The sequence below is a fragment of the Phragmites australis genome, chromosome 12, assembly GCF_958298935.1.
Source record: "Phragmites australis chromosome 12, lpPhrAust1.1, whole genome shotgun sequence".
In the NCBI taxonomy this organism is placed as follows: Eukaryota; Viridiplantae; Streptophyta; class Magnoliopsida; order Poales; family Poaceae; genus Phragmites; species Phragmites australis.
Genome location: NC_084932.1, coordinates 23,779,567 through 23,806,770, shown reverse-complemented (window position 1 = coordinate 23,806,770; position 27,204 = coordinate 23,779,567). Strand labels below are relative to the sequence as shown.

The 27,204-nt window shown below is 42.3% G+C and overlaps 4 protein-coding genes across 5 annotated transcripts; 1 reads left to right on the top strand and 3 right to left on the bottom strand.

Moving 5' to 3' along the window:
* Positions 1-5,776: 5,776 nt before the first annotated feature.
* LOC133886422 (uncharacterized) lies at positions 5,777-6,127 on the bottom strand. Its single transcript, XM_062326132.1, has one exon. It carries the CDS (start codon positions 6,125-6,127, stop codon positions 5,777-5,779), a length of 351 nt encoding a protein of 116 aa, XP_062182116.1.
* Positions 6,128-7,383: 1,256 nt separating this feature from the next.
* LOC133887013 (uncharacterized) lies at positions 7,384-8,436 on the bottom strand. The gene is made up of 3 exons (XM_062326922.1): positions 8,169-8,436; positions 7,804-8,073; positions 7,384-7,737 (listed from the first exon to the last, which is right to left on the bottom strand). The coding sequence occupies exons 1-3, from the start codon at positions 8,297-8,299 to the stop codon at positions 7,629-7,631; spliced, it is 510 nt and encodes a 169-aa protein (XP_062182906.1). The 5' UTR covers positions 8,300-8,436; the 3' UTR covers positions 7,384-7,628.
* Positions 8,437-14,606: 6,170 nt separating this feature from the next.
* Positions 14,607-21,053, top strand: LOC133887117 (retinoblastoma-related protein 1-like). The gene is made up of 18 exons (XM_062327040.1): positions 14,607-14,890; positions 14,987-15,085; positions 15,164-15,282; positions 15,378-15,474; positions 15,575-15,621; positions 15,827-16,010; positions 16,131-16,197; positions 16,305-16,484; positions 16,589-16,779; positions 16,853-17,720; positions 18,629-18,785; positions 18,882-18,954; positions 19,040-19,234; positions 19,321-19,434; positions 19,544-19,667; positions 19,755-19,867; positions 20,435-20,550; positions 20,647-21,053. The coding sequence occupies exons 1-18, from the start codon at positions 14,828-14,830 to the stop codon at positions 20,798-20,800; spliced, it is 2,961 nt and encodes a 986-aa protein (XP_062183024.1). The 5' UTR covers positions 14,607-14,827; the 3' UTR covers positions 20,801-21,053.
* Positions 21,054-23,947: 2,894 nt separating this feature from the next.
* Positions 23,948-26,593, bottom strand: LOC133887118 (nudix hydrolase 13, mitochondrial-like). Of its 2 annotated transcripts, none has more exons than XM_062327041.1 (6): positions 26,226-26,593; positions 25,950-26,101; positions 25,516-25,633; positions 25,250-25,333; positions 24,525-24,674; positions 23,948-24,414 (listed from the first exon to the last, which is right to left on the bottom strand). In XM_062327041.1, the coding sequence occupies exons 1-6, from the start codon at positions 26,268-26,270 to the stop codon at positions 24,250-24,252; spliced, it is 714 nt and encodes a 237-aa protein (XP_062183025.1). In that variant the 5' UTR covers positions 26,271-26,593; the 3' UTR covers positions 23,948-24,249. The 2 variants fall into 2 exon arrangements, with proteins under 2 accessions (XP_062183025.1, XP_062183026.1); XM_062327042.1 differs by having other exon boundaries at positions 25,950-26,113; positions 26,226-26,592.
* Between the last annotated feature and the right edge of the window lie 611 nt (positions 26,594-27,204).

The following is a 27,204-nucleotide window of genomic DNA, read 5'->3' as shown; positions in this document are numbered from 1 at the left end:
ATCATAAATACTTTTATAGAGACAAAACCTATAACCGTCTGTGATATGGTTTAAAATCCGTCTGTAAATATCCATTCTGCAGTAGTATGACTTTTCTTCTACCCAACCCAAGTCCAGCACCTTCCTATTAAATTGTTAAATATCTCGGTCATTTAACTTTTTACCACTGAGTCACTGACAATAAATCAGAGAGGTAAATACATTGCCACTCACCTCATACGAGTGGCAAATTGTTAAGTATCTCGAACTTTAGAGAAGTACAAAACCATGTGCTATATGCATGTATCTAACTAAAAGCATGATATATCATGAATGGAATCGAAGAGATGACCAAAAGAGATAAATGTTCGGTTTGGCTACATGACATTCCATGGTTTTAGAGGCAAAATAATTCAATTTGGACAATTAGATCAAATTACAAAACCCTTCTCCTTAGGTCATCTCCTTCTTTAGCAATTTAGGTTTGGATCAAGGCTAGGGTACTAGTTGTGGAATGGTTAGGGTTCAGGTTTTGACAAAATCCTCGTGACTGGAAATCCACTTTTTCTCCTTTGCCATCTCAATAGAATAGAAAGAAAAGGGAAGTTTTCTACTGTTAGCAATTTGTGTTTTAAGATAGAATCCATCAAGGAGAACAAGCAAAACAGGATCCAAAAAAGTAGAAATTGATTTTTTGAAAAATATTGAAAAAAAGTAAGTGGAATTAGATTCAAGATAAAAGAAAAGGGCTTTTAGTAAGAAAATGCAATTGACTTCTCCCTTCTTCATTGATCCGGGGGAAAGGGAACCGTCTACCAGTTGGGAAGCTAGACATCAAGGTTGTGGCTTGATGAGGATAACTAAGCTGACACGCCAGAGTTGGCTGCTGGCACAATAGGGTGGTGCCTTACCGCACTGCAGGAGCACGCGCGGTAGTGTTCGTGGTGGTGCTTCAGGATTCTAATGTACTGCGTCCAAGATCAGAATGAGCTTGCTGGTGGACCACTGCCGTCCCATTCTTTAGTGAGCTGGAGCACTGCCATCTTATCCACGGAAAACGTGTCAAGCTATCGCTTCGGGTCGAAGCACTAAAAGAAAAGGACCGGCAAACTCTTTGACCGGTACATATCGGTATGGTTGGTCATTGTGCATCCAGTACTGCTGCTAACTAGCGCCTTGATTTACCTATATATAATGGACTGAAAGAGTCCACAACATATCAAATTGAAGCGCCAGAAAAGGAATTCTGGAATCTATAAAATGTTTAGAATGAGATTTTTTCTTCCTTCCTACCAAGTCAGCTACACAAGCCCTCTAAAAGCTCTAAGGAATTGTTTGATTTTTCGACTACTCCATTGAGGAATACTCCTTAATGTCATATATTGGATGCTCGAGGCTCCCCCAATCGACAGCTACGGCAGTTGGGGAGTTTCAAGAAGACCAATGAGCACCCATTCATCGAGTTGGGGAGTTTACCTCCGCCTTCCGATTGATCAAGTAAAAAAAAATCCAGTTGATTATGAGACCTTCTGATATAGGATTTCTAAGTCAGATCTCTATCGAACGAACTCCCTTGAGGGTATACAGACCTATTCAATATTTCATTTCTGAAACCGTACCCGTAAACTAAAATGGGCATTCCTACGCAAACCAATATACACTCTCTTACGTGAACCTATTTTTGGTGTAGCTTTTGTCATATTTTATTATCTCAAACCACCCTTGCAGTAGGATAACGTTTGCTTTGGTTCTTTATTATCTCCTTCGAGGGGTTTTTAGGATCGTTTAGGCTATATTTATTTAGTCTATTTTGGCTTTTACTATCTACTTTTCTCAAGGAGATGGTTAAGTACCTCAGAAGATAGAGGAGAGCGCCAGGCGTGGATTTACGGAATACTTCTACGGGGAATCATTCTCCATATTATGCCTTGAAGAGGACTCGAACCTCCATGCTCTTTAGCACGAGATTTTGAGTCTCATCGATCACTGCTGGGTCAGTTGGTGAGTCACCTAAAAAAAAGCATCGAAAAAGGTCAAGCAAAATGATCAGCGGTCTCATTTATGCTATGCCATGCATCGTGTTCGTGTGTGTTTATTGAGCTTTCTTCACTTTCAGCGCCATGCGCTTTGCTTATATTTATAGCATAGAGAGACCGACCAAAGACGAGGTTTAGGGGAAATGAGGGTGGCGGAGTTATGTCGTCGGGTTGAGGCAACAGTATAGGGGTGTGGACTCGTATCATCATGCTAATACAACAAAGGCACCTTCTAGGGACAAGGATGGCGGCAAGATCCATAAATCCATGTATATTTATATTTTTTAGAATATAGTATAACTTGTAACACACTCATATCACTACATATGGACTCGTGTCTAGAGCTTGAATATAATGAAATCATCAAAAGAGTCTCACTGTTAACTGGTACGTCGCTTAAAAAAATCCAAGAAAATCTCTAGACATTTATATAGCTACAATTTAGAGAAACCAAGGTGAAAAGAAAACAAACAATCCCCAGACATAGCCTCTACACATCGGAGTGAGGCCTTAAAAGAATGTATACGGAGAGATATTTGCTTAGGGCGTCTTCGAGGCAAAGGAATTGTGGAGGAAAGTTACAGGAACCAAATCCAAAGAGTGTTCCAAACATATAGGAACCAAATCCAAAGGAGAAAATTCCAAATATTTGATCCACTTCCCTAGATTAGCCAATAGGAAAAATAGAGAAGATGAAAAGATACGTCTTCTCTCTTTCCTCTCTCCTCCTCTCTATTCCTAATGAACATCTACATCTCTCTCTCCTTATCTCAATTCCTAATGAACACCTACAGGCTACATCTCAATTCCTAATGAACATCTACATCTAAACTTAGACCATCTCTAGCGGAGTCCGTTTTCGCGCCGCAAACCCCTGTAGCGCCTGGTTTGCCGCCCGACGTCGGCTGCATCTGTCTCCAACGGCTACCTTATCGGGTGGAACAGGTTAGCGGGGAGGGGCTCGGCATCGGCAAAATTGCGGAGAGATGCGGGCGCATCATCACTGTGCGCGAGGGGACTAGAGTAGTGGCTGTTGCTCCCGCGAAGAGGCAGAACTGGAGCTGGCGACTCCTTGCGGAGGCGAGGCGGGCAGCTTCGGTGGCCGGCGCAAGCGACCACCATCCGGCGACCCGGCAGACGACACAGATCCGGCGACCGAGCTCGAAGCTTCCCCACCGTCAGTTTGCTCGGCCGCCGCCGCCCTAGGAAGACCGTGGTCCTCCCGAAGCCTGTGGTAAGTCCTCCGGTCCCAGATCGATGGCTTTGCGTGGCGGCCGGGCGGTGCTGGGGTTGGTTGCCGCCGGCAGTGAAGTAAAAACTGCGATCTTTGTCAAGTTCTTGGGAAGCTTTGACTCCGGATTCTGCTGTGATTTGTAGTGATTTGTCTGTGAATGTCTCATCTTTCTTGCTTTCTTGCACGGATCTGTGGGTTTGGCACAATAAACATTTCTATCTGCTAGGCAATGATGGATACCTTCCTTTATCTTTCCACCAAAATGGTAGGATTGTAGATTAGAACCAATTGGGTTCACCTTTACTTAAACAACTGTATTTTAGCATCTATCTGACTTGAACTGTGTTGCTTTTCATTTATGCTTGAGATTCAAGCGAGTTCCCATCCTGATATGAGCTTCTAGATTCAAAGAGTCAGGTCTTTTAGCATGCTTTGGACATCTCGATTCCCATTTGTTCGTCCCCTTTTTGTGCTTAGGATTCTAGTAGCTGCTATCTTGCTTTAGGTGCATGATGGTGGCTTTTGATAGGATCTCTGATACACTCAAGCATTGAGTGGACGCAGAAGATATTTTGACATAATTACATATGTTTTTGTTATTGTACAAGTCCACAATAACATAAGTGAGGATGGATTGATCCTGGATAACATAGATTGTTGTGATTATTACTGTAAATACACCTTTTTTATACAAGAAATGATGTGGCATACATTCTTTATGTGGACTTGTTTTTTAATTACATACGGTTATTTCTAGACCTAGTTTTGAGTTGACTATGCCCTTGACCATTTGTCTTGTTCTGCAAGGACTCCTGCAAATATATTGCAAATTGTCATGTGATAGAACTTCATCCACATAGTATGTTCAAAATTGATTTTGTGTCCAATTTTGAAGTAACCTGATGCTTGATAAATATAGTTTGATTGCAAGTAAAAGGTGAGGGAAAGAAAGTTAGAGTGCAAATCATGATGTAAATATCACTGAACTAAGTGCATAGTGTTTGATTAGAAAAATGTAGTTTTGTACTTTGGACAGAACCATATATGTTGCTGTTACTTAGTACTTGTGTGATTCATTATTCTTTATGCTACTCATTCGTGAACTGAAGCTTGAGTTAAGTAGTTAATTGCATCTTTTGTTCATATATGGTTCATGTAAGATAAAGGGTCCTATTAGAGGGAAGGCATGGTACCTAGTGCACTAAAAATGAGAATGGGCACTATATTAGTGTGCACTACTGTGTATATATGTATGTTGCATGAAATGCCTATCCAGTGTACAATTTGAGGTGAAATTTAGTTTCTCGCTTTAGTCATCTCTCTCCCGTGCTTGTAGATGGACACCGCAGCGCTTGCCGCTCTTGTGTCGAAGATGCAGGACCGTATGTAGGTGGCGGCTGACGCGTTGAAGAAGGTGGCCACTGAGAACATGAGTCCGGACAGCACCCCTGCTGCCGTGGACCTGAACATGGCACTTCTGCAGGTCGAGACCATTGCGGCGGACTTGGAACAACTTTGGGTTCAAAGTTGAAGATGCTATGAGCGGTGGTGGCGTGCCCAACCATGTTGGTCACGCCGACAATACAAGCATGGCAGTGGAAGGGGAAGCATCGGGATCGAAGGATATTGAGGACGATGACGTGGTTCCCGCTAACTGGAGCCCGGATGACCTACTGTGTTCGGATGATAGCATGTCATATGAATCCGATCGTTCTGGGAGGATGTAGTCGGGTAGGGTGTAAACTTAGATGTTTGGAATTTGCCGAGTTGAGGTAGCCGGTCCCTATATGTTGACGGTTAACCTCTAGTTGTTTGTCTTGTACTCCAGTAGTACCGCGTGATGTATGTGTTCTTTCCTAAGACGTATCCGTCAACGTGTTTGTAATGGCCTTACAACAATTTGGCGTAATGTTATTTAAGAATTTGAGTGTGAACTGGTTATGGTAGGGTGAAATCTGATGCTCATTGAGCTAAGTTCTGTCTCAATGTATCTTTCAGAATCTCCAAAGATGCTAGTTGCCACAAATTCTGCATTACTGGCAGTACCACTCGAATTGGGCTCCACACCTCCCAACTGTACTAGAGTGCTATCCTGGGACTTAGTAAATTAAGTATAGAAATTGTATTTAATTGTATCTATCTCTAATAGCATAGTGATTTCTTTAGAATGTCAGCCCATTTGCTTAATTTGTTGTGTGCAGGGAATCTATGGAGTATGCCGGGTTCCTTCGTGGTGACAACGAAGACATGAATTGGGGCGATGTTACGCCGCTCACCCAACAAGGCATCTTCGGTACCCAGAACCCTTCGGCAGAGGTGCAGAATCTAGAGGCCCCGGAAGATGTGGCAGCTGTGGGTGGCCGTGGATCCAGTTACAGGGTGGAGGAGGACCTTCTACTGGTGGGGGCATGGCTGCACGTGAGCATGGATCCCGTGGTGGGGAGCAACCAGAGTTTAGGATGATTGTCGGAGAGTTGACATGGCTGTTGAAAGAACCCGACCACGTCGTCGGACAGTTCTTCCACCTTCAATGCGTACAGTCGATGCTTCCCAACATCCCGGGGAACCCTCTTCGCTCGTTTATAGCAATCAAGTGAGCGGTGTCCTCCTCGTTCGGAGAACGGAGGTACTCATCGCCAAACACCCCGACGACGGCACGAACAAACCGCCTTATACTCTCAATGATGGTGGCCTCCCCTAGCCGGAGGCACTCATCTAGAGAATTGGCAGGAGCATCGTATGATAGCATACGAAACGCCGCAGTGACTTTTTGCAACGCCGACAGCCCGAGCTCCCCTGCAGCGTTCCTCCTCTGTTGGAACCACGGGTCATGGTCCGCAACTACCTGCACAATCTTGAGGTAAAGGTCACGTTTCATCCTGAACTTGCAGGACCAACGACCATAAGACGCCACACACATACATGTGTTCATAATACTTCGACAAGAGACTTTCTATTCACAATATTACCTACGACGGAAGATGTAATCGGGGTACACCAGGGGATCACGAAGTAGTCGTTGAACAACCTATGATGGCCCTCCAGTCGATTCCGCTGGATACGCCGACGGCCCGGCACTGAACCGCCCCAAGCTCCCCGCTATGATAACTCCGACTCATGCAAGGCACTGACAATCGCAAGAAACAAATTATCTTCCTCATCGGAAGAGTCATTGCCGAAACACATCTCTCTCACGGTCTGCTTCCAGGCTTCGCGACGATCTATTTTTGGCTGGCTTGCAAAGTCTGAGTACCTCACCCTCATATATATAGGTATATGATAAGCCTTGTGACGGAAGCCAACGCTGTTCCTTCCCCTAGAAGCCAGTACTCGTGAGGCTTCAGCAGCAAGACTGGTGGCCTTCTTCCGTAGCAAGGCACCACAGTTCCTTCCACTGCAAGCCACTACTCGCCAGTCCTTCGCAGCAAGACTGGTGGCCTTCTTCCTGTACAAGCTACATTGCAGTGGACGCCACGTCCTACGTACGTTGGAAACATTCATTTCAGACTGCGTATTTGCAGGTGGCGACAACAAAATTAGCGCTCAAATATTTAATGCAACAATATCGTGCGCAAAAATAATCCGAATAAATAAATTTCATCACACTAATTTATACCATGCCATTCAATAGCTGTTGCAACGGGAACATGTGAAAAAACAATACTGCTGTAGCGGTTATAGCGATTGGAAAAAAATCAGTTTAATATAGGAGAGAGAAGATAATTGATGAGGTATAGAGTAGCTACTGGAGATAGATGGAATAAAAGATACTGTAATAGTGATAAGAGATGCTGTAATAGTATTTTTTAAAGATAAAAATTTGAGATAGCTATTGAAGATGATCTTACTGTTTTTTTTTTTTGGGTAAAGCATCTAGACAGCTCGTGTGCCATTTCATGTGTTTCTTGTTCCATAGGATCTGAAGAGCACCTTATGTTTCCTGTATTTGGCGAGGCTTTATATGTAACAATTGACTGTAAACAACCAAACTCTAGTCACGCCATTCATCATTTGGCTGTAAGCAAACCACACCAATTGACTGTAAACAACCAAACTCGTCGACTGAAGATATTTGATCCAACTTAAGGGAACCGAAATTTAGATTTTAAAGACGGAATTGAAAAATCTCAAAAATTTGAAAGCTAGCACTGCTCTTCCAGAGATCGTCACAGTAGAGCAGACAAAGCTGCTCCAAAAGTACAGCCCTTGACTGTTTTCTTTTCTTAATGACACGTGCCATATCCTCGCACCCACCAAAAGATTTTTCTTCACGGGCGGGAGACTTCCAGGTAGGCGCCGAGTCTTATTTTTTTAGAGCTAGCTAGAAAACTCTCGACTATGTACTGTACAAATCACATCCACTTCGAATAAGCACTTGATTAAGCGTCGTTCTTCTTCTTGAAGATCTTGTCGAGCACTCCCTCCCTACCCTTCTCGATCTCCGGCGTGTCCACCCCGACGTCCTTGAGCGTCACCGCCTTCTTCGTCCTGCAACATCGATCGTCACCAGCACGCAAACAGCTGATCAGTCAGAAATCGCGACGACATACGTACGGGTAGCTCGCAACGGGGTCGGCGACGCCGGCGGCGAGGCGGCGGTCGTCCTGCACGTGCGCGACCTTGCGGAAGAAGGATTTGCCGACGAAGCGCTCGGCTTCTTCGAGGGCGAGGTCGGGCGCGGCCACCTCGGGCACGGTCTCGCGCTTCTTCTTGTCGACGCGGACGTTGGGGGAGTGCGCCAGCTGCTGCCGCGCCGTGCTCAGCCCCAGCGACACCGACAGCACGATCAGGCCCAGCGCCACGTACACCGGCACGTACTCGCCCCTACATGCATGCATCACAGCGTCAGGAAGTCGTGGCGGCGAGCACCAGTGGCGGCGAGCAGCGTCTGCCATCTTGGTGCGTCCGTGTGCGTGTACCTCAGCTTTCCCTTGGCAGGGCCGTCGGGGTGCGCGGCGGCGGCCGTGGCGGCGGAGCGGGAGGCGGAGACCTGCCGCCAATAGCCCTGCGCCGCCGTGCGGAGGGCGGAAGCTCGTGAAGCCATGGGCATGGTGGAAGGGTGGCTGAGAGCAGACACTCTCTGGTTGAGCTGACGGTTGGGTTGGCGACGCCGGCGGCTTTTATGCGGAGGGAGCAGCTGAAGCGTCTGGAAGGGGGGAGCGAGCGAGGTGGAGCCAGGGGGGACTGGACGTGTCGCGCAGCAGGGGCACGTGGCGGGCAGTCACGCGCCGGTGTGGCCACCTCGAAGGGGCTGGAAGACGACACGCTACTAGTCAGTCGTGTGTACATGCAGTTCTCGGTGGGGGCACCGGCGGTACGTGTCTTAGCTCGAAGCTCGGCCGTTGGTTGGATCGGAACGGTCATTTGTTACAGCACAGTACAACTGTTGCCGCATATCGGCTGGAAACAGCTATTTTTTAAAAAAAATTACAAATTGCTTAGAAACCATGCCTAAGAAGGTATCAAAAATTTTGAACAAATTTCACAAACACCCGGAACCCCCTCACAAGTGCTTACACGGTTTTTCCACTTGAATCGATTGTTGTCGTGTTGGATATGATATGCATTTTTTACCCATGTTTTTTTAGTTAAATTTGGTTGGTATTATGATCTCAGCAGCTAACAACCGACCGAGATCTAATGAGGTAGAACGTCCTAATCGGATGCCAAACCAACCGATAGTTTAGGTCTCTGTGGCCCAGCACAATATAAAGAAAGGGGGAGCCAGCCCTTTGATTGATCTATCTCCAGAGATTGCTCTTGCCTTCCAACAAATCACCTGCCCGATCGGTTTAACACTGGTGCTCACGGGAAGACCTAAATCTTTACTACAGGATCACACTAACAACCACATCTCTTCGGCGAACTCTCCCTCACGCCGACGTCCTCTGCATCGTCTACACGAGCATCACGTCGCCTGACTGGACCACACCACCATCTACACCGACAAATCAAGACCCTAATAGCATCTTCCAACGCTGGTACTTTCGCTGTGATGTTTAGGTGTTCAATCTAGATGTTAGTATTAATGAGATCAAGTTTAGAACATACATTTGGCATCAGAGCTGGGCTAATCTCAAATTGAACCCATTTAGTCATGGTTAGATGTTAATTATGGCCTGATACCATTAAGCCCAAAACTTTACTTCGGTTTTATGATAATTGAGCTTGATTAGACTCGGATTAGTATTTTAGTTCATGTTTATACACTTATATTCATGCAATCTGTGATGCAGTTAGACACCCTTTTGGATAATTTGCATCGGATCAGATGCAGTTAAGACTCATTATGCTTTGGTTTAGTGCTAACTGGCATATTAGTTCACGTTCATGTTCATGTTTAGCTTTAACTGGTTTCGGGTTAATGCAATTAGATCAGTATCGTGTTCACACACTCATGATTTGGAACAATTAGTTTTGGATTAGAGTGTTTTAATCATGTTTTAGATGTTCTTAATGTATGAATGTGTGTTGTGTGTGCTCTTTATACTCGGGATCGGAATAATTGGGCTCGGTTTGGGGATCCAGCTTAGGTAAGCATGAAAGGAGGAGAATTGCGGAAATCAAGAAATCCTAAGACAAAATCCTAAGAAATCACCAATTCCTCCTCCACCCCCACCTCGAAGCCAAAATCCCCGAAACCATAAATCCTATTGGCCCTAAACCCTTAACTCTAGAATCGAAGTCCAGTCGGGAATCCTGGACTAAACAAGGAAAGGGGAAAAGAGTAACATTTTTGCACATCTCATCGCCGTTATGCCCTTCGGAGACTCTTGTTCTTCTTCGGCGGGACCTTTTGTATTTCCTTGGTCTCACGTACGGATCTTCCGGCCCTCAATCGCATCGTTGCCATCTTCGAGCGTGTGTCGCAGATCCGATAGAGTACGCCTCTTCTTCGCCGTGTGCGCATGTCACCTTCACGACACCACCACAGACCACCCGACGGAGCGGCATGTGACCGCAGTCGCACGCGCGCGCCGATGAGCCGACCCATGGAGGCACCGATTACGCCGCCGCCGGAGCTCACAGTTGCCTCTCTCGCACAGTGCAGACAAGGTGGAGGAGAGAGGCCGTAATGGGCTAGGATTAGGGAATTGGGTGAGTGACGTTAGTTTTGTTCTGGCGAAACGCACAGGCAGCCGCATGATTTGATCCGACGGCCGAAGGTGCCTCATTGCATTGCGGGCCAACGCGAGTAGATGGGCCACACAACACCTTCTTGGGCCAAAAGGCCAATTTCAATTTTTCTTGGGATTTTTCAATTTATGAAATCATTTTTCCAGTGATTTTTATGTTTTATCAATTATGCACTAGATCTATTAATGTTTACGACCCAAAATAATGATGTTTTATGCATTAAAATTCTGAATTAATTGTCTGAACGAATTAGAACCAACAGTAAGATTTTTTAGAGAATTTTACGATGAATTTACGTAGGTTCATAATTACTTTCTGACCAAAGTTGACTGTAATTATGCACCATTTATGTGTTTATTTAAATTCTTTTCCAGTTTTCTGCCCAATGGTGATATGGATTAGAATGTCAATTTTGCATGAATTTAATCAGATCAAAGTAGGGTTATTTTCATGCAAATTATTTATTTATGATAACTTTTCTAATCTCGTCCAAACTTTTCTCTTCAGCTCTGCTTCCTCTGTTGCCACCACAATTGACAGCATAGAGCAATTTATGGGGAATAACTTTCCTGCTTGGAAAGCTAAAGCGACTGTTGTCCTTAGAGTTTTGGGTTTTGACTATGCGCTCAGGGTTGACACTCCCACTGCTCCCATCATTGACATGAAGAATTATGATGAACTAAAAAAACTTATGATGCACTTTTTGATAAGTGAGAGCGGTCCAACCGCATATCACTAATGATTACGAGAAACTCGATCTTAGAAGCTATAAGGGGAGTAATCCCAACCTCAGAAAAAACTAAGACGTACTTGGTATCCATAGAGAAGCAATTGAAAGGTACTTCTAAGATGTATGCCAGTACGTTAATTCAGAAGCTCATCAACACTAAGTATAATTATAACTTCGGCGGCATAAGATAACATATCATGATGATGATAGACATGGCTACTAAACTCAAGAGGATGGAAATGGAAATTTCTGATGGTTTTCTTGTCTACTTCATTATGACATTTCTTCCTCCTTAGTTTTCTCCCTTTAAGATCAACTACAACAGTCAGAAGGATAAATGGACCATGAACGACTTGATTGTGGTGTGTGTCCAAGAGGAAGAAAGGCTGAGAGCTGAAAATAAAGATTATGTTAATCAAGTAAGAAGCCCTAAAAACAAAAGTAAATTCCAAGCGGATTATAAATCTAAGAAAAAATTGCTTTTTTCGCTAAACATGACAAGGCAGTGCAGAGGGCACCCAGCCTGCTCCTTCTGTCCCTGACAATGAATAAACTGAGGATGATGGTTGCTACTTATGCAACAAGAAACAATATTACCAAAAAGACTGTCCTGATTTCCTGAAGTAGCTTGCAAGAAAGGGCATTCCATACTATAAGAACCATAAAAGAGGGGGAGCAAAGTGTTAGAATTGCCAACAGAAGAAAGATGAAGTTGCCGGATCACTTCCATTAGTATTAGATAGTGACTTCATTTTTCAACTTAATAATGTTTTTAGGTTCCTTCTATCAGGAGGAATCTTTATTTATTTTTTCCATTAGACAATTATGGTTATTAATGTAATAACTGTATCATTAAGTTTAAATTAATAAATTATTAGTTTTGCTTCCTCTGAATGAGTTCTTGATATCTCTAAATGTTTGTGATGAGAACAACGAGACTTATTCGAAACCGTGGCATTATCTTTTTGGTCACGTTTCAACGGGGAGAATAAAGTGTCTCATTAAGGAAAAGATTCTCCACCCTTTAGTCTCCTCTGACTTTGACCATTGTATAGATAAAGGGGAGTTGGCGAGTTTTCTTAACTTCCTAATGAAGCACCTAATGATGAGCCTCAGCAGTTACAGAAGATTGTAACTCATATAAAGAACATTCGCCTGAGTGGCTTTAATGCCATGAAGGATTAATTAAAGTTTATGAACGATAATTATGAATGTAACTTAGTAGAAACTCTTAATAGAGCTAAAATAGTAGGTTGTAAATAGGTCTACAAAACAAAATGTGATTCTAGGGAAAAAAAATCAAAAGGCTCAAAGCAACACTCAAAGAGAAAGATTGATAATAGTAAAGCTCATTTTGGCAAATAATAAGGAAATTGACAACTGCATTTAAGTAAAGTTTAGAAGGTAAACGATTCACCATCTTAGTCATAAGAAGGATCTTGGTGAAGCTTCTTACGTTCTTTATAATGATATTAACCGAGATAGGTCCAAAGACATACATTGACAGAGTACTAAAGAAATAAAATATGCATAAGTGCTCTGTCTCACCTATTCCTATTATTAAGGGCCATAAATTTGAGACTTTTTAATATGCGATGTCCGAGGAACCATTATGAAACTGATCAGATGAAGTCGGTTCCTTACATTTCAGCGGCAAGAAGCATTATGAACACGCCCTAATTTAGTTTTCGTAACTGGGATACTTTGCAGATATTAGTCAAATCTAGGTATTAGACCACTGAAAAGCTGTTAAGAAAGTCATTCGCTATTCGCAATGCACTAAACACTACATGTTCATGTTTAAGAATCTATTTACAAGGTGTGTGGATACTAAGGAAATCAATGATATGCTTTATTCTCACCCTCGCCAGATGAGCTATCTCGTGGGAAAACTCCAAATAGACACTTACAACATCATCAATGATGCAAACTAAGTTTATAGCATGTTATGAGGTTACCGAGCAGGCTATATGACTAAAGAATTTATATTATCTCAGAATTAAGAATGTAAGACAATATTATGAAACTACTTATATTATACTTAGTTTTCTATATAAGTAAGAAAGAGTCGAGTGATATTGTCAAACATATCGACATTAAGTATTATGTTGTAAAAGATAAAATTCATAATCAAACCATTAGTGTCAAGCATATAAATACTGAATTAATGCTTGCGGCGCCGCTCACTAAAGGTTTACCACCCCATTTTTTTCATGATTATGTTACCGGCATGGGGTTATAGGAAAGCCTACGATTCTAGATTAAGAGGAACATTAAACAAACCAACTCCCATTAAGTATAGAGTTTTTTCCACATTGAAATAAAATAGTACACTATAGGTACTAGGGTTTCAGTGGTATTTTATGGATCATTGTAACACCTTATCTTGGTGTATTATTTTATTGAGATGTGGGCCTATGATGTTAGCCTTTAACGATCAAAGGGGAGAATGTTGGTATTATGATCTTGGTGGCTAACAATCGATCGAGTTCTAATGGGGGTACGATGCCCACATAGGCACCCTGATTGAAGACGTAAAACCAATTGATGGTTTAGGTCCCCCCGGGCCCAACACAATATAAAGAAAAGAGGGAGCCAGCCCTCTGGTTGATCCAATGATCTGTAGAGATTGCTCTTGCCCTCCAACAAATCCTCTGCCCGATTAGCTACACGCTGTGATGTTTAGTGTTCAATCTAGAGGTTAGTACTAATGAGATCAAGATTAGAACCTACATATTCCAAACAAACAATTTGACTTTCGATCATTCTTTTACAAATACTAATATTGTATAAAAGTTAGGTTTAAAGTTCACTATTATCAGAACATGCAACAACATTATTCTTAATCACAAATATTTAGAGAAGAATCAAGAATTATTTCGTTATTATCACTGTATAGACAAACAATTTCTCTATTTCTAATACTCAAAATTCAAATTTCACGAGAGTGAAACAAATTAATATTATCATTGTCGGTTCCAATAACAATATATTCATGTTGGCTATAAATTAGAACCTACACTGATAATCCTAATACCTATGCCTGTCTCAAACTATAACCAAAAATGATGTATTTGTGTCATTTTTGTTCTAATAAATAGAAAATCTAGTTAAGTCGGCAAATGGAGGCAAAGACAAAGCTTAGCACAAATCGATCCAAAGTTCCAAACCATCAACAACTTAATTGCCATCAGATAGTGGTACATACTCTGACTATTCTCCTTGTAATTTAATCAGCTCAGGAGAATTTTCCTTAGACGTTTTGGAACACAATTTGGGAACAATAATAGCTGACGTTTTCCAGGTGGCGTCTCCTCATTGGTCAACTTTTGGCTCGCACGTGTAAGAAACGGACCACCTTTCCCGCGCTTCCGGCATGACCCAATCCCATCGATGCCCCAACGGTAGTAAAAAAAGGCTCTCATTCACATAGCCCCCTATAGAACTGCATAATACCGCTACGTGCAAACAGACCCGCACAGTACAAAGCGGGAGAGGGACAACACCAGTTTCCCGCAAACCCCCCTGTAAACAAATAAATTCACGCCGGGGCCCTCACCCTCCACAACCTTCCCGATCCCCAAATCCCCACAAACCCTAGCTCGCCGGAGCGAGCCCACCTTCCGGTGGCTTCTCCGACCGCCTCGTTTCGGCACCGCCGTGTGATGAGTCCAGAGCCTCGGGGTTGAGCCCTAATCTTAGTTGCCTTCAATGGCCGCGCAGACCCCGCCGAAGCCTCCCGCCGTGGAGGCGCGCTTGGCGGATCTCTGCAAGGTCAGATCTCCCGTGTCCGTCCTCCGGTGGGGTAGGGGGGAGGGTTCAGGCGTTTGGGGTGACGAGATCTTACGGTCCGATGGTGCGTTCGTGCAGGAGCTGGGAGTGGAGGAGGGCGTCGCCGGCGAGGCCGCGGCCCTGCTGGAGGAGGGGAAGGGCGCGCTCCTCGTGTCGCCTTCGTTCGGCAGCAGATCGGTGAGAGATACTGCTTTCTGCGGTGTACAGCTTCGATCCTTGTGTCTCGCTTGCTAATTAAAGCGTGGTCCCCTACAGCGCGAGGATGCCGAGAGGCTGTGCTTGGCGTTCGTGCTGTACTGCGCGGCGAGGCTGAAGGGGCGGAAGGAGGGCTCTGGGGTCAGGCTGTGTGAGATCTTGAAGGGCTGCAAGCTCGAGTGGGTTATCTTCAATTACGATAATTTCAGTTGTAGTCTGGTAATTTTAGGGTTTGGTTCAATTGGTTGGGGTTGCCTTTGGTTTGGCGTTGCAGGTACGATGATTTCTTCAAGGAAGCACAGCAGCTTGGTTTGAAGATCGATAAGCTTTTAGAGAGCCGTTATGGCCTGGACTGGGAAGGCTGGCTCGAGGTGGGTTGAGGGTTGGTCTTGCTTTTGCTTGCAAATATGTGATTTCCTGGAGGTCCTAACTTGCATGTTCCTGCTTTGGGGTTTTGACTCGTGAAACCAGCTGAAGCAATTGGAGAGTTTGGTAAAGCTGCTGACGGATGCAAGCAGGTAAATATTGCATCATGCCTTGTATTCAATTTGACAATAGCAAAAGTGTTGGTGAATTTTCTTGTCTTGTATTGAGATGTGATGCTCATCATCTGCAAGAATGTGTTACTAATTACAACTGCTGATATGTAATTTACAACTTTTTAGTTTGTCTATTTGCTCATATGGTAGTATAATTCTGACCTATGTTCTCATAAAATGCCAGGTTCTATCGTAAAGCATATAATGAACTATTCTCAAGTGCAAGTACTGATCAGAAGTCTGGGTCAACTACAAATACTCCTGAGTATATTCTTTTTGGGTGGCATCTTTTCTTAATGCTTCGTTCAAGATCACCAGAATTGTTTAAGGACCTGGTATCCTGCATCCATGGATTAGTTGCTGTATTGGTCAGTTTGCTTTTTTTTTTTTTAAATTTCGTTATAGATATTTGAATTTTGACTCCTTTCAATACTGCAACCTGGTACTTGTATTTTTAAGTGACCACCAAACTTATTGATCAATTGCAGGCCATACTTTTGATTCATGTCCCTTCTAAATTTAGGAGCTTCACAATTGAAGGATCTTCTCACTTAAGTAATAGTTCTCGACATTATGTCATTTGTTCCTTCTGAATCTATTCATTAATCTATTTGTTCAGCACACAACCCATAGTTACGTTTGTTTTGCTTGTTTGAATTCAGTCAAAAGAACCGAGAAAGGTGTGGATCTTATTGCTTCATTATGTCATAACTATCATACCTCTGAAGACCGCTTGAAAGACATGATGGGCAAATCTCACAAGGCAATAGAGGACTTCTTCAGCATGAAAGCAATAAGTGCTTCGGAGTGCAAAATAGAAAACTTGGATAAAATAGACACAGGCATGTACCCCTCCTCCCTCGCATGTGTGTGCACACATATTGAGTTGTGGTTATGTGGCTATAGTTTAATTAGCTGAAGTGTTGTGTTATTGTTCTGTTGGCAGATGGCGTGATGTACTTCAAAGTTCTTCTTGATGAGGAGTGTTTCCAGTCAAATTTGAAAAAACTGGAGAAACTATGCAATTCCAATACCAGGGAAGGGGAGCTTGATTTGCAGTTGTTTTTGATCAATAATGACTATATACCCAGGGCTGAGAACTCTCCTGGGGGCTCCACTAATTTAGGATGTTCAAAGGTATCCAGAATTGTTCATAATCATTTCAGTATTCCTTTTGCAGATTATTTCAGTCAATTTTTCCTTTTTGCAGCGTGTCTTTGAAACATTAGCATCGCCTACAAAGACAATAAAGAGCATGTTGACTGTCCCTAGTTCCCCTTCATCACCTGCCAGTGGTAGTTCAGTTAAGATTGTGCAAATGACACCAGTAACTTCTGCCATGACAACAGCTAAGTGGCTTCGCGAGGTGATATCATCATCGCCAGAGAAGCCTTCATCTAATCTCCAACATTTCCTTTCCTCATGCGATATGGATTTGACAAATGATGTTACAAAAAGGGTCAGCAAAGTTTTGGAAGCAATTTTCCCGACCAAGTCTTCAGCAGATCGGGGTGGTTCCATAGGCCTCAACTGTGCAAATGCATTTGATATTCCATGGGCGGAAGCAAGAAAAAGGGAGGCTTCCAAGTTGTACTATAGAGTGCTGGAGGCAATCTGCAGAGCTGAATCACAGAACAAGAATGTAAATAATCTAACTCCATTGTTGTCAAATGAGCGTTTTCATCGATGCTTGATTGCATGTTCAGCTGAAATAGTATTGGCAACACATAAGACAGTCATCATGATGTTTCCTGCTGTTCTGGAGAGTACTGGTCTAACTGCATTTGATTTGAGCAAAATAATTGAGAACTTTGTGAGACATGAAGAAACCCTCCCAAGAGAATTGAAAAGGCATTTAAATTCATTAGAAGAACAGCTTTTGGAAAGCATGGCATGGGAGAAAGGTTCATCGTTGTATAATTCACTGGTTGTTACTAGGCCATCGCTTGCTTCAGAAATAAATCGCCTTGGTCTTTTGGCTGAACCAATGCCATCTCTTGATCACTTAGTAGCACGGCAGAATATCCATGTTGAGGGCTTGCCAGCTACACCATCTAAAAAGCGTGCTGTTGGTCCAGGTACTTTTCTACTCAACCTTTATTTGAAGTTTGTGTGAGTAAGTATTTCCAAGCTCAGAACTGTTGCTTTTTTCTTGTTGAGGTTGCTATATACCACTTGCAGTTTTTTTCATCATCCAGTCAGTTTGGTTTCAGTGTTTTGCACGTTGTTGTATCAATTTGATTGCACAAGGTTTCATATTTCTCATTGTACAATAAAGTCAATAGCGGCATATCTTACCAATTTGGTTGCCCAATGTTTTGCAGTTCTCACTGCCTTCAAAATTTGATTGCACAACATTCCTTTTTTAGGTTAGGTAGCAACCATTGTTCTTCACTGTGTAATTGTCATCACCACTTCAACAGAAGTTTTTCATGAATCATGAGTTCAGGATACACCAGCCTTAACATTGTGCCTAGAAGGTTTAGATTAGCAGTTTTGCTAAAGGGCAAAACAAAGGGTAATGTGCGCTGACAAGCTATGGTCATGAAAAATCAAAATATCATCCTCAATTATGTGAAGCGAAGTGTTACGCACCAAGGAAACCTCTTCATTTGTAGCGCTACAATGTATAGCTTAGTATAGAGTATAGTCCATGTGCATAGTCAATCATTTTGTACTGCAGAAGGCATCATGAAATTAAGATTGCAGTCCAGCATTGGATCTATTTTCCCTTATATCTACTGTGGTATATTTACATAGAGCTGGGATATTCTTGAACAAGGCATGCTTAGGACAGTATGGTGCGTTTCTGAGTGGTCACCATTTAAGAATTTCAAAGTTCAATAACCTTAGGAGCTTAGATTGTATTTTTTTAAACAAGCAATTCTCAGGTTTCACTTTGTTAATCCCTGTCTTTATTACTCTTTGCTAATTACTTTTGGTTTCTGGTTCCTTTGGTTATTTATTCATCCCATGTTTCTTGCAGACGACAACAGTGATCCCCAATCACCAAAGAGACTGTGCAATGAATCCAGGAACACAGTAGTAGAGCGCAATTTGCAGACACCACCACCAAAGCAAAGCCATATGGTGTCAAGTAGCTTGAAAGCAAAATGCCATCCACTCCAGTCCACATTTGCAAGGTTTGGTCACCCATTTCAGTTTGTACTAGTGTTCAATCATTCTACTTTTCTGTTAACCAAACAAAAGTATTGATGCTCTACTTGTCTATTGTGCAGCCCAACTGTCAGTAACCCTGTCGGTGGGAATGAAAAATGTGCTGAAGTAACGGTCCAAATATTCTTTTCCAAAGTATGGATCTTCTTGTAATTAAAATTTCATTTCTGTGTTTTATTTTCTTTTTCAAAGTTCTAATTTTGGGATGCAATTTCTTCAGATTCTGAAGTTGGCTGCTATTAGAATAAGGAACTTGTGCGAAAGGGTTCAACATGTGGAACAGACAGAGCGTGTCTACAACTTGTTCAAGCAGATTCTTGATCAACAGACAGCATTATTTTTTAATAGACACATTGATCAACTTATTCTTTGCTGCCTTTATGGTGTTGCAAAGGTACTTGGCCTACAGAGTAAGGTATTACCCATATACGCTAGTTAATGAACTTCCTGTTGTTACTTACCTGTTATTTGGGCTGACCCTGACAATGCCTTCTCCGACAGGTTTGTCCATTACTGCTGTCATTCAAGGAGGTACTGAACAATTACAAGAGAGAGCCGCAATGCAAACCAGAAATTTTTTTAAGTATCTATGTTGGGAGTAGAAATCGCAATGGGGTATGTACCTGGATCTCAATATTTCACCTTTTCTTCTGATAGTTTGTTCTCAACCTTCTGGTTTCATCCTTATTGCTTCTTTCCTCTGACTGTTCTTTTCTGCTAACAGAGTCTAGGATCACGCCATGTCGATATCATTACTTTTTATAATGAGGTATTTGTTCCAGCTGCCAAGCCTTTCCTGGTGACACTAATCCCTTCTGGTACTCGTCCAGAAGACAAGAATGCTAATGGTACAATGCTATACCCCTTTTCTAAGTTTAAACTGCTAGTTCTTCACCTATGGGTAACTGATGTCATTACTATTACATACTCTGTAGGCCAAATTCCTGGATCACCCAAGCCATCTCCTTTCTCAAATTTACCAGATATGTCCCCAAAGAAAGTTTCGGCTTCACATAATGTTTATGTGTCTCCTTTGCGGCAAACCAAGGTCTTTTCTCATTCTATGTTATATTGCTTTACGTTGTCTGTTTGCTCTTCATTTAGTACTATTAATTTCTTAAGCTGAATTGTATACCTCCAATCTATTTTGGTAAGGTAGTAAGGTTACGAATCATCCTTTTATATAGCGTATGCATGTTTGAAATTCTCTATATACACAACACAGTAGTGTATTATGTAGACAAATATCCACAATTTTGCTAGGTCACTCCTGACATGCCATTAAATGACGGGGACAATTCTCAAGTGGAGTTGGAGCACTCTTTGCTGCAACAGTTTGGTGTCACACATTTCACTATATTTCAAGTAACCTTACGAATAGTCATAGTCCTTTCATCAATTACAGGAAAACTGTCCACATGTCAAATGCGATGAGGGTGGGTGGTGCTGCCACCTTATTGCCTATTTCATGTCACAGTATTTTGATCCATAGATATCTGAATAACATTTTTTTGGTTTAACTAGGGGCTAGGATAATGTAATTAGTTTTTTAGCACTTGACTCTTTGCTGCATTCCCTGCTCCATTAACACATGCTTCTCTATGCCACCTATCAGATGGATGCACTGCTTTCACCAAGTTCCAGGAGTTTTTATGCATGCATCGGTGAAGGCACCCATGCTTTTCAGAGCCCATCTAAAGATTTGGCTGCTATAAATAACCGCCTAAACTAGTACGTTAGCCTAAAACGAGATCTTTTTTCCCGTACAACATGAAGTTATGTTTACAACACTAATTGGTACCATTCCATTTCATGTTAAATTTACAGTACTAGCAGGAGAATAAACACTCGAATAAACTTCGACATGGTGAGCGACTCAGTGGTAGCTGGTAGTCTGGGCCAGCCAAATGGTGGTTCTGCCTCCTTGGATCCTGCAGCTGCATTTAGCCCCCTATCAAAGAAGAGAAAACCAGATTCTTGATCAAATAAATGACAACCTCTCTGTATATAGCTCAATCCACAGCATGCTTTCTATTCTTCTGAATAAGTGGGTTAAGTGGAGTGCTTTAACTGTACATGTATGTGTTAGTGAGTAGTAGCAGTCGACAAGCAGCAGACTATTTAGAATTGGCTTTGAGGTGTATCATTTCATTTCCTTGCTGATTGAATGCATTAGATTGTAACATCTGATCTGTATAGAATGCTAATTAACCTTTTTTCCAGAATACTGCCAATTAACCTTAATTTTCAGTAAATAATTTGTTCTCATTTCCTCTACCAAATCCTTATCCCGACTCTTGGAAGGTATTCGTCACGGGTATATTTGGTCGGCAGATGGTACTGCATTTTATTTATGCCTTTTTAATTCGTCACTAGCATTGCCAACATTAAATCATTTCCCTGACTTTTAAAATATATTCGTCAAGGGTATAAGTTTGCTCTTCAGATAGTATACTATTTGAATCCTTTTAGTTTCTCACTTTGTAAATAAATTCTCTGTTTCTGCTACTTCTGTATCATGCATTTCCAGCTTCTCTATCAGACTGCTGGTTCCATATTCACTGCACTGCAAGTGATATATGCGGCTTCTCCTTCAGATGTGTCTCAGGGTGAGTGTGTGTCAGATTTTCAATGAAATTGCTTTTGTGGTGAATAAATGTAACATTACTGTTGACTCCACTGCTCTGTTGAAGTCAACCTTTTCTTGCTTAAAGTTCTTCTATTTTGACTTGCACACCCATAGTGATCGGTTTTCTGCATCACTCAATTCTTTCCTCAGGACACAAGATAACCTTCAAGGGCAAAGTTACAGTTGTCAAAATTGTTAATTCAAAAGGCTGAAACATTCCACAAATGAAATGTGAAATTTGTTAGCTTCTTTCTTTCAATTTTCTCAGCAACATTGAACAGTTATGAATCAATCGTCTAACAAGATGAGACGTGCATCTGGTGATTCCAAATAATCTGATATCACATCTCTTTCTGCAGGTGAGATGAGAAAAGCCTGAACCATCATCAGCATCTAAAACATTGGCTCCAGGAAGTTCAGATGATTAGCAAAGCTGTTTGCCACCCCCATTGGAGTGAGATCAGCAGCATCAGCACAGTGCTAGATCTCCTTCAGCTACATCTGGCATCACCATGTACAGGCTCGATGAGTCCAGCGACTCCAGTGCTCTCTCAAACAGCAGCTGCTCCTTCAGTTTGTCCAGCGCTTCTCACAACCGTACGCCTCCCCTACTGGTACCTTTATTTATATATGCACAGCTTCACGAGCAAGAACTGCATGAGTTGCTGATGTGAACTCAAGTCTGTATAATGGCAGAGAACTGCAGCTGTAGAATGAGATGCTCACCCATCTCCTTCCATAGGTGACCTGCTCAGGCCATGATTCCAGTAGCTCTTTGACATGGAGCGCAAAGATGAAGCCCTTGCAAGCACCTTGCAGGCCACAGCTGCTCTGCTCGCTTTTGCTCTTGAAGATCCATTCTCCCGGCAATGTTGCCTGAATAAAATCCATTTTCAGTTATTAGCTCCACCCTTGACATATTGGCAGATATATTTTGGATGATTAGTGTTGGGCTGAAATCATGGGCTGCTTAAGTCTCGGAGCAGAAGTCATTGCCGGGCATGGTGAGTTTCAGGCACAAATATATTTGAAAGTGAGAGTGCTGCTTGTTGCCAAAAAAACCAAGGAACAAAGGGCAAAAGGTTGATAATCAAATTAAGTTATCTGTATACACCTCACATAGAAGGCTCTGTATTCTTCTGTGTAAGTGGGTTAAATGGATGCTAACTGTACATGTATGTGTTAGAAGAATAGCAGCAGCAGACTATTTAGAACCAGCTTTGAGATGAATCATTTCATTTCCCAGCTTATTGAATGAATTTGGTTGTAACTTTTGAGTTGTATAGAATGCTAACTGACCTTAATTTTCAGCAGGGGCGGAAACTAGAACCACATTTATGGTGGTGCACTAATTTACCATACATGTGGCAATATACACAATTATGTTATTTTAGGTTGGATAATTTTGGGTTAAATGGGTCCTCATAGCCAAAACGAGTCATAATTTCTTTTTTTTTACCTGGTGCACATGCACCCCTTGGCTAACGTAGCGTCACCCCTGATTTTCAGTGAAATATAAATTTTTCCATCTCTACTTAACTAGCAATGTGATACTAAATATGTATATTCAAATACTTATGAGCTCAATCTAAATTAGACCGGATGTCACATATAACCCTCAAAGGACCTGATACCTTTGTTGGACGAACCTACCCACTTTGTCACTTTGGATCCACACACGTCATGCACCCTATGCCTGTGCCCCCCTAGCTTGCATGCAATCGTGTAACCGTGAGGATTGGCTTTGAAAGCATTTGTAAGTTGGTGATATAGACTTTAGGGACCTTATAAGTTGGTTTTACTCTTGCTCAACTAGTAATGTGGTACTAAACATATGTGCTCATATACTCATATGTTACTTATGGGCTCAATCCAAATTAGACATGTCACAAGTTGCTAGCATTTGGTGTGCGAAATTCTTGCCCTGACTCTTGGAATGTATACGTCATGGGTATGTTTGGTTTTCAAATAGCATTTGATTGTACCCTTTTAGTTTTTCACTAGCATTTTCTGTACTAAATCATTTCCCTGACTTTTGGAATGTGTTCTTTAGGGGTATATGTTTGGTCGTTATATAATATAGCACTTGATTCATATCCTTATAGTTTTCCACTTTGTAAGTACTTTCTCTTTCTCCTAGCCCTTTTTTTCTCTATTGCGCCTTTCCAGCTTCTACATCTGACAATGGTTTACATATTCAGTGCACTGCAAGGGATTTGATATATGCAGCTTCTCGATCAGGTGTGTCGCAGGGTCTCTGTATGTGTTTGTGAGGTGAATGTATGCATTTAGTCTGTTAGTTGTTGAATGAAATTACTTTTGTAATGCACAAATGCAACGGCACTGCCTAACTCCATTGCCCTTTTGAAATAAACCTTTTCCTGTTTTCTATCGCCCTGCTATTTTGAGTTGCACATCCAGAGTGATCAGTTTTCTGCATCATTTAATTCGTTCTCAGGAAACCATATAATTCTTATAACTTTCACGAACAAGTTGCAGTTGTCAAAGTTGCATTTCATTCATAAGGTTGAAACATTGAAAACTGTTAGTTTCTTTCTTCCAATTAGTTCTCAGCAACATGAAACAGTTATTACTTAATCATCTAGCAAGATGAGATGTCGTTCTGGTAGTTCCACAAGATTCTGACATTGCAACTCTTTTCTGCTGGTGAGATTAGAAGCCTGAACCATAATCTCACCATCCAAATCATTCGCTCCTGGAAGTTCAGATGACGAGCAAAGCTGCTGCTGGCAACTGCCATTGGAGTGGGATCAGCAGCATCAGCACAGTGCTACAGCCCCTTAAGCGACAGATGGCATCACCATGTACAGGCTCGATGAGTCCAGCAACTCTGGCGACGGCAGAAGCCTGAAGTTGTTCTCGAACAGCAGCTGCTCCTTCAATTTGTCCAGCGCTTCTCGCATCCAGTCGTATCGACAGAGTCCGTACGCCTCCTCTACTGGTACCTGAATATATATATACACAGATTCATGTGCAAGAACTGTATGAGCTTGCTAATACGAAATCAAGTCTGCTAAAATGGCAGTTAGTTGCTGCTGTAGAATGATTTGCTCACCCATCTCCTGCCATGGGTGACCTGCTCGGGCCATATTTCCAGCAGCTCTGTGACCTGGAGTGCAAACATGAAGCCCTTGCAAGCACCTTGAAGGCCACAACTGTTCTGCTTGCTCTTGCTCTTGAAGATCCATTCTCCCAGCGGTGTGGCCTGAATCAAAGCCATTTTCAGTTCTATTTTCAGCGATGAATTTTGGACTGAATCATGTTCTGCTTAAGCCTCGGAGCAGAAGCCATTGCAATAGCAAGCCCAAATTCAGGCACAAAAATACTCCAAAGAAAGAGTGTTCAACCATATCTAATATTGCGAACCCCCCCCCCCCCCCATTTCTATGTTCTGTTTCTCTGAAGCAAATATCTGGTTGATAATCTGTTTTAATTTTTCCGGAGCCCTTGCTTCAGGAAAAACCTGTAAGCAACAGATAAATAATTACTGTCTTTTCTAAGCTGGTAGCTACCTGACCATTCCATCCATGACAAAACCAAAAAGACAAAGTCATGAATGACTCATCATGCACTGCCTATCCTTCCAAATCTATCCAACGTGATGCACGTATATATATAAATAAAAACACACAAAAAGTCCAAACATGCATGTCACGCCAGAAGAACAAACAACTCCCTATCATGATGCACGCATATATTATATTATACTCTAATCCAGCAACTAATAATATATAATTGATTAAAAATCATGCCACGTCAGGAGTAGGTCAAGGCACCTACGCTTATAATGCCCTTGGCGCCTGCTTCCTCGAAGGCCTCCCTGCACGCAGCTTCGTCGATGCTCTCGTCGTCCTCCCATCCACCCTGCAGCATGAACACCAGACACAGCACATGATGTCATCACAAGAGCTTTTCCATGGCGATTTCTTTTCTCGGGCTTGATTGAGTTTATGCTTAGCATATAATTGAGCAATCATGATATATATTCTGATTCTTTTCATGATTAATTGAAGGGTGCATATGATCGTATGATTTCGTTGCATCACCTTTGGGAAGATGAGATCGCTTCGCTTTGGCGTCGAGATCATGAGCACTTGCAGCCTGCCTAGCACATCCTGGCAGCTGTTTTCCTCCTCATCCTCCTTGAGCATGTAAGGGATGCATCTGGTAAAGAAAATTAAAGTAAGATCAGCCATTCGTTGAAGATGAAGGAGAAGCATGTCACACAGAGAAATCTTTGCTAGACACTCATTTCAGCATCAAGCATGACTTCCTTGGCAAAGTGAAGCCGACATATTCTTTGCCGTTCTTCTGAACTCAGTTGTAATTTCATGTGGGTTTAGGAGAGAGTAATTTTGCTTTCTACAGTATTCCTCAAACGTGTAAAGTCCATGTCCATCCTTTACTTTGGATATGTCACCAATTAGCGCTTAACGAACAAGGTGTGCATGATATACAGAAAGGTACTAGTTAAGTATACCCGGAGACAAGGCGATAGAATCCTTCATAACGTTGCCGGTGGCGTCCCTGTCTAGCGCAAGCCATGGTTGTCGACGGCGATGACGATGCAGGTGGTGCCAGTGCCATCTTCTCTTTTCTCCACAAGAACAGTCTCCTTAACCGAGCAAGAACCTATGCACACAACTAAAAATCTAGGTCAAAACCTGAACTAGGCAATTAGCTTGGTACATGCTACATACATCATAAGCTTCAGATCAATATATATAGGCAGATAGCTAGAGATTAGCAAGCTCACCTCAAGTAGACAAATCCAAGAGCAATTCCACCTCTCCTTCCTCATCAGGCCCAGCAACTGGTGTCCCTCCTGATGCCACCAGCTTCCCCCAGCTGCATGCCACCGACTCCAAGAATCTCTTCCTTTGCATTAGTCCACTGGTTCTGATGCAATTGAAGGCTCTAGATTTGGGAGATATGGATGCCCAAATGGAGATAGCTGTCCAATTTGCTGCTGTGAAATTGGAATCCAATTCTCTTGGAATCTAATCCTTCTCTTTCTAGCTTCTAACTAGAGCTTAATATATGGTTATATACCAGATAGAGCTTTGGAATTGATCCAATGGGGGTTTATATACAAAGTACCCAGAGGCGACCTTCTTGCTCCTTGTAACTCTTGGAGCTATTTATAAAGAGAGGATGGGGTGTTTTGGGCATATTTGCTTTGAACCCCTTCGTTTCTCTGCAATATCGTATGCATCCATACTTTCCTTATTTTCTCAGCTGATCAATGGATTGCTGGGCTTTTCTTATTGTGTCAACCATACCATATTAACTAGGAAACCGCCAATTTGGACGAAGGGGTGTCCTTGGTCTTATATGTTGCCCTTTGGAGTTTACGATTCTTGTAGCTAGAAGACTGATTGTTTGTAATTGTAAATTAAAGGACCAACCGATTAATTTTAGTTACCGGTGAACTATATATTTACGCTATTTGTGCATTATGTCAGCTGAACTTCTCAAGCAGAGAGTTATTTCACGCTTGACGGTTGAGGCCCGTTAGAAATTTCACAGAATTTTTTGTATCATTTTCATAGGAAACTGTTTAATTCCACAAAAATCGAACCACCCCCCCCTCCCTTCATATTCCAAACCAGCCTGGAGGAGAATACTCAGCCTGATAGAATGGATTGATAAGGCGCACTAGGCATCAATTTGGAGGAAAAGCTTTGTAGGGTTCGATAAAAATGGACACCTTGATATATTAGGTACCAATTAAA